At 35.0% G+C, this 12,747-nt stretch overlaps 1 protein-coding gene across 1 annotated transcript in view; it reads right to left on the bottom strand.

Moving 5' to 3' along the window:
• The window catches only part of LOC109853382 (zwei Ig domain protein zig-8-like), a 231,126-nt gene that overhangs the window by 104,056 nt on the left and 114,323 nt on the right, over nt 1-12,747 (bottom strand). Inside the window, exon 3 of the mRNA XM_020425454.1 lies at nt 998-1,208. Within this exon, the coding sequence (XP_020281043.1) occupies nt 998-1,208 (211 nt within the window). The remainder of the gene's footprint in view (nt 1-997; nt 1,209-12,747) is intronic.

Below are 12,747 nucleotides of genomic sequence, written 5' to 3'. Positions count from 1 at the left end.
ATAATGCTTACACTATATCTTGTCGCAGCCGAGAAAATTGCATGTTTATTCGTTGTTTGCAAAGAGATATATTTATCGCGCGACCTTTATTCAATGAATAAATTAATAAATCAACACATTAATTTTATGACACAAATTTAGAAGAGATATTCTCTTTTTACAAGAAAATATGCCTGTGCTTTATAAAATTACCATATAATAAACTGCCAAATGTACGAAAATGCGGAACGATACTTTGGTGACGCTCGTATCTGCATGAATATGTAATTGTACATGTCATCATCAACCGTATATCGTGCCATCGACATTTTGTGCCGGAATCGAAATCGATTCTCACATTTTACGCAACTGTGCAGAAATTTCTGCACTTGCCATTCAGTAATTTATTATTTATTTCCATTATTTCATATTTTATACATATATAATGATTATGTCGAAAATAATATTAAATGTTACGAGCATATGTCCAATGTTATAAAATAATCGAAATAATATTCTGCCGGAGAATATGACCAGAATGTGACGTATATACGTGTCAAACAAAAATATATATCACGAAAATATTCAAATATGCATTAACAACTTACATAATAGGCAATAATAACAATTGTAGAGGTTTGCAAAATTTGCATTTGATAAAGTCACGTAAACACTCGGTTTTTTTCTTTTTTTATGTATTTATCATATATCAACATCGACAGTCAACAGCCGCATCTCGCTAATCCCCGAAAGACGAGGATCTTCGAGACAACGCGACATCGGGAAGGATAATCCCACGATAGAGCACTTAAGCGTTTAAAGTTTAACCCTTCGATCTTCTCACCATTCGCGACTTGCGTCGCGAACAATCTTTTCCGTGAGACAGCAGTCGGGATCGGCTATATCGGTAATGTCCGTCCCTGATCGAGAAGAAACTTCGAAGGGAATCAATGCAAGGCCCGCGATTTACGTAACTGGGCCGGGTATGTAGTATGTGAATAATTCATGCAGCACTCACCGACCACGTTGAGACTATAGTTGAGCGACATCTTCGGTTCGGTGCTGACCTGGCACTCGTACACGCCGGAGTCGCGCTCTTGTGGCGACTTGATCTGCAACGTCCAGTTCTCCGAGTTGTCCTGATGTATCACCTGGAACCTCAGATCCGACGTATACATAATGCGGCCTGCGCTCAGAATATGCATATCTCTCTTGCGCATCCAAGACACCTGTAACATAAATAGTACCTGTAAGTCATATTCCAAGTCCATCAAAGACAATCGCTTTTTTATTTATTTATAAGTGTCAATCTAAGATAAATGTTTTTGTTTTTAAAAAATTTCTAAATTGCCTGCTATATCAAAACACACTCTAAAGTGTTCTACAAATAATTCATCTGAACTATCTTATTTGTATGAAAATAATAACAATTGTCTTATCGAAATAATCGATAATGATCGCACGCTCTCTCTAATTTCTGTAAACCTTTAATCATAAGGAAATTCAGGAAAGCGTTATAAATGTTTATCGCCGGAAGTTGTTGAGCGCTAGCCCCAGCGCTGCTACAACACTGGCGCGGGGAGCCTGTGCAACGTCTTGGTCGTGTTAGAACAAAGACCACGGAAAGCACCCACGGCGCCGTAAATCCCCGCTCGGTCGACGTGCGTGTCGCGAACGATCTCTATAGTCTCTCATTGTTTTGCGCGCGAACATGTCTGCCGGCTATTTAATGCGCCGTCAGAGTTCCGGGGCGTAATTTCCTAGCGCGCGCGCGTTGAAAACGGCAGCCAAACGCAATTATCAAGTCTTTCCTCCCACAAACCTTTTTCGTGCGCTGCGGTTTCCACTTTTTCACCGTGGAAGTTGCATTGAACTCGTGCAAATTAGTTTCTCGTGCGTGGTTTAAGAATCGCGATTGTTTTATGAAAAAGTATTTCTAACTTTGATTGTTTTAAATAATGTAACATTGATTCATAGACGTTGCCATAAACATTTGGGTAAAAAAAAAAATAGCTTGAAAGTTCTTCAGCCTGTTGTAACGTCCAAAACATTTTCTCTTAAACGATTGCGCATACTTGTTAAGCGATTTGTGCTGCTTTGATGATCGCTTTGACGAAAATCAAAGAGCAAGCGGTCTGAATAATGCTCGATATATCCATTAAATGGTAGTGAAAGGTGGAAAGCTCGTTTTAGACGTAGGTGGCTTATCCACGCATATCGCACGGTGGCGTACGATGCACTCGCATGATTGAATGATACCTTTGCGAGTAAACGCGAGGGACTAATTCGCGCAACGTGCTGCTGAATCGGAGGTCAGCCACCAGCAATAGCGATCTAACCCCGCGGGGTAGTGCCGCATCAAGCGGATTGATTGTCTCTCATCTCGCGACGATCATCATCGGTCAACCATGAATTTCATTTTGCAAATTGAGTTTCCCGCCCAAGGTAGCCGCTGGAAGAGAGAATTCAACGTTCAATGCTAAAAGCATTAATGTACAACAGCCATCGTGCTGTAAAAACAATTGATTTTTGATGAACCACTGATAAAGATTGAGTATCCTGCTGTTTCCAGGTCGATAGTGCATCAACGTGTTCTAAGTAAGTGTCGAAAGTATGTTTAAACCTTATACATGTCAATTTATATATGACATTGATATACCTTTTTATTTACATAATGTTAAATAATGTTATCAACTTTGTCACTGAGAATTGTATATCAAAATAATATTCATGAAAATAACATGTATTTATGTACACGTTATGATAATAATGTCATAGTTGATTGTACAATATTTAAACTAAATATATATCATGTATAACATTAATATATATATTAATATATATATATATATATATCATGTATAACATTAATTAACGTTTATTATTTTTGTAAAATGCAGAGCAATTGTTGCAAGTTTTAATCTTTTAAAACCTATAAGAGAAAAAGTAATAAAAAAAATATAATAAAATAAATATAATAAACGTAATAAAAAAATATAATAATTCTAATTTGATTTTACTTCTGACGAAAGAAACGTAATCATAACAAATTCAATTATACATTCAATTATTGTTATATTTGTAGAACAATAATGGCATGTTGCAAATAGTAAGTTATGATTATATTTTAATATTATTTAAAAAGTTAAGATATATCCACGTAGGAGAGAAGATATATTATAGCATTAGAGAGATATTATAATTATGCAATAGACAGCAAAGAAATGTTACAATATATATATAATTTGGCATTATGGCATTACACAATTATTATTAACAGTATTGACATCCATTAGGTGTCGTATTAAATCGTTTGGTAGAACGATTACTGGTGATGCCTGTTAGTCATTAGCACGCACATACAAAGCGGGAGAGAACGTAATTCGCATCGCGTTCCGCATCAAAGGCAAAAGTGAATATTTCATGCGCTCGTATGAAAGCACGTACGAACGTATGAAAGTACTTTCTCGATTAGTAAATTTACTTTTGCACGAGAATATAACATACACTTTGTATTTCTATACGCATTTCAAAGTAAACAATAATTTCTATCTTTTTGTTTGCCAAACCTATTATCAAGTATAGACGTCAATTTGACCGAGATTTAAGCTACGCAATTTGATCATCACGTGACAACCATTACTTTTTTTACACACGATTCTGAAAGAGCCGCGGAAGATAATTGCGTCATATTTCAGTCGATTATGAGACATGTACGTACGAGCGTAAAGTGTGGGTGATGTCGTACATCGTTAGACACATAAAACCGGCAAATTCGCGTACAACGGCACACGGTTTACCGCGAGAATGGCGCCATCGCATCTGCATGCGCTTCATTATTTATGAGGTTGCTGAAACGGCCCGATCGACGCTCATTGGGAATTGACGGATATCGATTTCGCTTGTCGCGAGTCCTCGCGACGTTACATGCCGATCCGAATGATGGATGTTCGTTTCGACGGCAACGTGACGAAATGAAAAACGAGGTTCGAGGAGCCCGAAGACAAAGCTCACAAACTTTCAGCGGAGAAAGTCGCGGATCGACGTCCTTGGTTATTACAACAAGTTTAATACGTAATTTAGTGTTTACTGACGTGTCTTATTATGTCTGCACGTAAAAAGTGTATGTAATTTTAGCAACATGCGCAATCGATCTACTAAGAAACGCACGATTGATTAAAGCAGTTCGCTATTCAAGCTCTGAATATCTTGTACGACGCATTTCGGAAAGACGATAACGCTCTTTGTGCAGTTATCTGACTTTGCGCTCCGGAACGGCTTTCATCCTCCTCCGGTCGTCGAATCCGTAGCGAAGCAACTCCCATGGATTACTTAGACAGTTGTCGGAAGCGGGCGATATTTGGACGTAGTAGCTTTCCGCAAATATCTCGCGCGTGAACAATGGTCACGACGCTCTACCGAAAGGGGATTGTTCAACGGAAACTAATGTTCCGGTCGCCAATCTCAAATTCCGTACGTGTTCGATCTGCACCGATGCGCCGATAGCTGTTTAACACGAAATACACGCGCATATGCACGAGAAAATTTGATTGTGAAGTTGGCATGGCGTAGCATTTTCAAAAACTGTAAGTTTTAACACAAGTTTTATATTTACACCTGCAATAATTCTACAATTTCTCAATATCAATAGTTCAGACGATTTATCTACAGAACTTTCTGATTAAAAGTACATACGAGATGCTAACTTCGCTATATCACTTTGCATATGAATTCTAATTGTGTAAAAATATATTAATATCTACATGTTGATTTATTCACATTGAAAGAAAATAATTAAAATAAAACCTAGTGCGTTTGAATACTCCAGCAAGTAACTCTGAAAATCTCTCTTTTTTTTTCACAGCTTTTTTTCGTCTATCCGGAATTTATGTCGCTATTGTCGAACACATATGCACGCCTATCTCGCAAAGCCTTTTTTCAGGCCATCCAGCGGCCACATTTTCGCAGGTAATCTCTCGCAGATGGAATCCACTTGATAGAGAAAAACGTCGAGAGCTTTTTGAGATAAGTGCTTGCATTGTGCGTAAACTGTCGTCCGTTACAAAGAGGCAATTGTAACGGTTAATATTCCGCCAATTTTATGCTTGCATATTACAAAACCACTAAATTAAGAACTTTATAAAGCCGGAAAATTTAAAACCAAGTAACGAAGTTGAATGAGTTGAGTATCATGGGAAATGTTCAAAACATATATATGTAAATAACGCATATTAACAATTGCAAATGCATATTTTTATCTCAACGTTATGAAATTTTATTCTAACAAGATCAGAGAAACAGAAATTTTCTCGAAGATTTAATTAAAGTCTTGTAATCATACAAGTGTCAGAATAATGCAACTTTACCGATAAACACGAAAGTTCTCTCAAGTATATTTATTCGCCAATCGGCGAAAAATGCACCGACGATTCAGGCGCAACGCGGATTAATTAAAACTCAAATATTTTGCAATCGGCGCTAAACAATACGGTGAGGCGCAATTAATAATAACGCGTGAATTAAAATAGAAAATGCCGTGCGTGACGCGCGGCGTGCCGTTGTTGAATTTTAATTACCGCCGACACACACGTCCCCACGCCGCAGGAATAGAATTTATAACGTTCCGTTGTAGCGCGGACGATTTAATTTAACAGACTAACAATTTAACACCCGGCATTTTTCCCCGCTACTCGTGCGTTCATTAATCCATCCAGTCGCTCATAACGAAATAATTCTATTTCTCGCGCGATTGCTTCCGCGATATTTCGTGCATTAATTGCGGTCGAGGTATCATCAATATAGCGCCACTGATGTACACGGTTTGATATGCGTGCATAATCTCGCGTGCTATATATGTACTGCATTTCTAAATCCATTCTTCATATTTCATGCTTATAGCGTTAAATGTCTTATATCTGTCTGTAATGTGGTAGACTTTTATTACACACTTATTATTATTGTAATCGCGGATTGAATGTCTTATAGTTCTCTTTTTCTCTCTCTCTCTCTCTCTCTCTCTCTCTCTCTCTATGTATCTATCTCTGTTTGCAAATGTTTTTTAGAAAACGCAAACCGAGCGTCCAAAAAGTCGTATATCGCAATATCTGCGGTTTATATCTAGAATCGTGATTTATGATTCATAAACGTGACTTCGGTATGCACCGATTTCCATAGATACATGAGGCTGACAACGTTATTGCATCAAATGCGTACGTGTGGAATGTTGAAAAAATCACACTTTCAGACGCACCAGATGCCAAAAATTTTAAAATATGAAAAACTAATAGTTGTCTCTTAGTACAATATGTCGCATAAAATATTCCAGCTATATAAGATCGATTGCAAATTAATACCACCAATACATAATGCCGCAGAGAAGTTTTATTTAGTATATATATGTCAAATGCAGTTTGTTAAAATACATAATTGCTGCTGGAAATAATATCTTAATTATGTGTTGACAAACAATTATAAAATTGGTACAATTTCTTGCATAATAGACAATTGAATTTTGTGTATACTTACACACGAATAAATCATTGCTTTCTGTATGATAAATAAACGAATATACGTACAACAAATGTACAACAATCGCATGTTATATTAGCAATAGCTGTCATGCGACTAACTCAATTAATTGCCAACAAAGAAATTCGCATGTACATTTAATAATGCAATTATCTCGAACGTAATATGTGATAATAAATATTCTCGTAGCGGAAGAAACTACGCTGCTGCCATATTGTAAATAAATTTTATCAAGTTTTTGCAACACAATTACAAAAACGTAAGTTTAAAACCTATAACAACGTGTGCCCATGTAGCAATACGTCGTTTAATTTTAATCGATATTGACATTTATTGTGGGTTTGATTGTATAGAATCCAGCCGAAAATGACAACGATCGTTTACCAATCACGCGGTTTTACAGCTAACAAAAAAAAATGTGTCAGAAATATCAAATTTATAGGCACTCCGTGTGTGTGTCTGTGTGTGTGTAGTGTGTTTAATTAATCACGCATCCGCAGAGATTATTATGGATTACAACAGACATTCTCTCTCAAATATATCATCACTATGTGTTATTCGCGTATTATTTAATATTTGTGGTTATTTTAAATAAAATAAAGCAACATTTTATTCCACAATAAAATTTTACTGTTTTGTAGTATAATATATTAAATTATAGATATTATTTTATCTTTTCTCACAAACACAGCTAAACTAGAAATAATTATTATTTTTGTAATTTATTTTTTTTATATAACGTATAAACAGAAAAAAAGTTTTATTTACCTTGTATAAATAATTGCACATTTTTTAAATAAAGGAAGAAACAATTATTTGCAACTAATCGTGAATGTTTCTCCTATACGCAAGACAACTGCTCTCAATAAGCTGTATATCTAATATTTTCTTTATGGTAAAAGCGCGAAAAAATAATTTGCAACTCGCGGCGATACGTGACCGCACAGGACCAATTTGCGGTAACGGCGCTGTGCACTTCGTGGCAGACGTGCTTGGGACGTCGCGCGGGTTGTGGAATCCATTTCTTCTCTCCGAAGCACGGAACGCAATAAACAAACGGAAATTACATTGCGGATCCCGATAGAAAAATAGAGGGCGTTGTATCTGCTCTCACCGTGACAATTCTCAAAGCAAAGCTGAACTCGAAAACTTTTGTTCTTTTAGCTCGACGATTGGGAATGAGAATAAGAAAAGAGAGAGAAAAAGAGAAAAATCTACGCGCGTCATTTCGAGCATGCAATGCTTCGAAATTAGGCCAACACCGCGACACTCTCGCGACCACGGAAAAACGAAGTCGCTTTAAGTACCACTGAAATTTACATCGATGCGCTGCGCGCGCAAGTTGCAAATGCACCAAGCGGATCACGAATGCGAATTTTCTCAGTTAAAACATGAACTTCACCATATAGATCGTATAGATAAGAAAGATCAGTTGATTTATCGTCATTGAGAATAGTTTTATAAGCGTTTAAGGGAAACACCGAAGTTTAAATTTGTTAAATATTTAAATGATAAATGAACGCCTCTCAAAAGGAAGATGTTTCACAAGTTATTGCGTTACTAAATATGTAATGTATCATCTTTCCGAAATTATATAAGAGTAATAACTTTAAATATTTACTTGTATAAGATTAGTAAACTTTAAATTTATTTATATATAGGGTAGTAAATTTAAATATTTTTTAAATTTAAATACTTTTTTAGATGATTGTGAAACTCATCTAAACTATTTAGGTAGGAATCTAGAGATTGTATCTAAACAAATATTGTTAATAGTTAAATATTTGCGTTCAAATATTTTGCTAAGAAAACTAAATCTCCAAATGATATTACATGTTTTTCATATTTATATACTTTAGTGATTTTTTTCAGAATTATATAAAGTGACATCGTCCTCAGATTTTATCTTGCTTACTGCGGCAAGTTGTTTAAAACTCAGCTGACAAATCTTTGTATCATGTTTGTGTTTGCTTCCATATTGGTAGAGAAGAGTTTTGGATACACGGATAAGAGAATGAAGAAATTTTACGTTCACGGATGATTTCCCGCCGTGACATGTTCCGTAGATCTTCTATCGCCGTACGTATTGGCGAAATGTATAAAAGTACGACCACAACCGGAGAAATTTTTCAGAGAATCCACTTTTCCACATGTCGTCGCTGGAAATCAGTCTCGACACTGATACCAGAACGCAATTGCGATTTCTTCAGAAATTGAAAAAAATTGAAAGGAAATGTAAGAATATCTAATCTTTAAATTTAACAAAATGTAATATTTTCTCAATTTAACATAATTCTACACTGTTGCATTATGTTAGATTGAGAGAAATCACAAAAACAGAAATATTTATCCTTATATCTATTGTGAGAAGAAAAATCACTTTTAGTGGGCAGAATATTTTGATACGGAAAACTAAATAAAATGAAAAATGAACAAAACAAGCTTGAAAAGGTAGAAATTAAAATAAAGATATACTGAAAGTTACGTACTCTACGTATTATCCGCACATATAAAAAATACATGCAATTAAAAGAGTTTTAATGCACTTTGCTCGTATCATATCATCACAATTAAAAATACTTTTCCAACTTTTACGGCGTATGTGTCATATCATTGTGATATATTTCGTACAAAAAATTTTGCGATTGTAATCAATCAGTAACAATCACATGTTATCTGTCCTACTTGTTACGTGCCACTCCAAACACTGAAAAAACATTAGTGAATTATTGCGTCTATCTGTCATGCAGCAATGTTGTATAATGCCAAAAACGATTTTTTTTGAGATATTTGATCTCGAACACACTTTCATGTAGTACGTTCGTAAAAACAAAAAAATACTAAAATGGTATCAAAATTTCTCTGTTCAGAATTCTATATAATTTTATCTATAGTAGATACACAAACAATGTTAAACTTATATAAGATAAAATATAAATAAAATTAGATACGGGGATGAATATGCAACACGAAGTTTTGTATAAAAATAATTCAGTATGTAGTTTTTTTTAGCAAGAATATTGCTTGAAATTATCAAAGTAACTTACACGAAATTAATGTTAAATATTTGATGTGTAAAATTGTCAACTATATAGGATCACTCAAAATGAAACTGAGAAATTTCGCTCTAAACTACAAAAAGATTAATAAAAGAAAGTGAAGAATAAAGTGGCAAAGGTGAAGAAACTTGCGCAAAATCTCTTTTACACTCCAACTCCGCGTGCAGTTTTATCGGCGTCAACGGCAAAAGCAGCGGAATTAAGTAACTGCGTTTTCTCGTGCGAAAAATTTTCCGGAAGAAACTTCAGTCTGCGACGAACCGATAATCTTTGACAGTCTGTCCTAATATACGCTTCTATGTCTTGTAACAAACACTAAAACGGAAACCTGTGTAACAATAAGCGGTTCTGCACATGTCGATATACAGCAAGAAACAGCAGACCGAGAAAAAGCAAAGCAAGAAAATCTTTCCTTTACTGATTTTCTCATGTCTGTCGAGACAAAGGCTATTACAAATCGCGTATTTTCCGCTGACTACCAATACACGTACTTTCCTGCTATTTTATCATCAGACAAACGTACAAATTTCTTTATATTTACCGTGTAGTAGTTCCATTTGTAATACCAAAAAGTTTTCTTTTCCTAAGAAACAAAAAAATGTATATCTACAATTAAAATTTATAAATTAAATTTTTTTCGAGATAGAGATACGAAAGATTAAAAAATATAAATTTCATATGAGTCGAATGTATTTTTATATTTGACAAATGTATGTAGCATTTCTCCACCGTATTTATATGATATTTGTTTCAATTATTATTTCAAGTATTATTTATGTTTTGGTAAATGAAAAATCTTCGATACTGCTGCAAAAATCGATAAAAATCAAATATTGTTGATGATGACAGTAGAATGAAAACTACAGAAAAAGATTCAATTTTATCTGATTCAATTTTTAAATAAAAACACGTTAATGAAATTCACTTGTTCTCCAATAATTAAAATGCGTTATCACGATATAAAATGTCAGCATAAAAACGTTTTTATTATGGATTTGATTAATAAACGTAAATAAAGAATTTACTTTTTATAAAGTTATGTAAAATAAACTTTGGAAATATTACCATGCCAACTTAAGTTTTTCTTTCTTTCTCTCTCTCTCTCTTAAAAATTATATTTTTCTAAAATATAACATAGCTTTTTATTTATTATCATATAAAAATAAATATCAATTGTATATATAATTTAAATTATTCTTAAATTAAAGACAGGATAGAAGTTATATTATAATTTTATTAGTACAATTCCCGAAATCTCTATTTAATCTTAGTAGATAAGCGAGATTCCGGAATCGACCAGCAGTTACTGTGAAGTGGATCAGGTCAAGAAAGAAAGGAACGCGAAAATTCGGACGGTAATTCTCTTTATTCGCTACGATTTGCAGATATAGCAGGACCGCGAAATGACCCACTCTGTAGAAAACATTTCTTTTATCGCGCTAAATTTCTTTCTCGGTTTGTCTTATTTAAACTCTATCTTCGGGGTCACGCGTTGCGTGACTTTTCCAACTCTGTTAAAATAAGAAAAAAATTCGTACACATGGCGCATTGGATAACTCTCTCTTTGTCTCTTGCTGTTGTTTTTGTCATCGAGACTTTCGAAAGAAGAAAAACGAAATTTGCTCTTTTAATATTGATTTTCATAATTTTTCTTGATAATTTGTTCTCGCGGAACAACAGTAGAATTTATATAACAGAATGAGAAAAACACTGCGAAAATAACACGTACATCATATATAATACAGCGGTGGTGTAAAAAAATATATAACAAAAAATACATATAATGCATATATATGTATGCTATTGCCACACTTCTAATATTTAGACTGTTCCGAACATGCTGATGTTTCGTTCACCCCGTGTTTTTATACGTCGATCTTTTTCACTGACTCGTGCCTGTCTCGACTAATCGATTCGAATGACACACGCGCGGACGCTACAGAGCAGGCGACATAGTAGGAAATAAAAAGGGACATAGGGACACGATGCAGCAGGACGGGAAGTGGATTTTTGCCAGTCACATGGTACACGAAACGCCGCTCGCAAACGAATATCGCCAATAAACTGCCAATCCAATTTAGTTACGCAGAAAATAACGCTATCTCGTTTTTACAATCTGCCACCTCTTTACTTCGTCTACTTACGCCTGAGTTCTCATTCTGCGCTGAAAGAAAAAACTTATCCTTGCTCTTTGCTCGAGTCGATTTCCTGTCGCTATTTTCAGATCGATTCTCTGTTACTTCCTCTACAATCGAATTTACTGCCGCTGTGTTCTTTCGGCAACGATGAAGTAAAATGCAAATATCGTCGCATCGGATTCTTACCGATTCATCTCCCTTGGAAAATTACGTAAAGAACCTGATAAAGCTCGCTTCGATGACAGAAAGAAAAAGAAAGAAAAAGAGAAAGAGAGAAGGTGAGCTATCATGTCACTTCGAATGAGAGCGCAAATACGTTGCCGTAGAATCCCCCTTTACGAGCTAGATTTGTCTCTGTAACATGGCTATAAAAAGGAACGTTTGACGGGAAAAATTCGACGCATTTTTGTTGCGAGATTTTGACACTTTAGATAGCCAAACACATTTTTTTTTTCGGCGAAAAAATTCAAGGTGCTTGAAGAATCGACGAATAAGTATCGAAAGCTCGCAATTTAAAAGACAAATTTTCTCACATGCCTAGTTTGAGTTAACGTATATTTTTGCGCAAACGTTTGTAAACAATCAAATATGCTCATTATAATATACTACATCGCGATAATTCGTCGATTTAAACACGGGAAATTTTTTTTTCCGAATTTCCGACATTGTTGTTCTGAAAAACACAGTGGCGATGTGGCGTTTGCATTATCGTAAAATCATGTGCATTTATACAGACAAATTATATAAGAGATAAACTTAACAACAGTCTGTTTAATATTCCATAATTTTATGGACAATAAACATGAGCCAGCGATATGGCATTGCACGCGCATCACTCGCGGCTGTAATATAAACGCGAAGATTTATAGCTTTGCGTAAAACAGAATAAAAACTTTACGTCAACAGCCGCGGAGATTCCATATGAATCCCATCGATATTGTTTAAAACTCGCGATATTTTTCAATGGCCCTGTCTGACAGACCGAAAGCGGATCGATACACTTCATATGCTATAATTTTTTTCGCGCGCGTACATTTCTCGTG

This window comes from Pseudomyrmex gracilis, unplaced genomic scaffold (assembly GCF_002006095.1).
Source record: "Pseudomyrmex gracilis isolate BER0280 unplaced genomic scaffold, ASM200609v1 scaffold_47, whole genome shotgun sequence".
In the NCBI taxonomy this organism is placed as follows: Eukaryota; Metazoa; Arthropoda; class Insecta; order Hymenoptera; family Formicidae; genus Pseudomyrmex; species Pseudomyrmex gracilis.
Note: the sequence above shows the minus strand (reverse complement) of the source record. Positions and strands in the feature narration are given on the sequence as shown.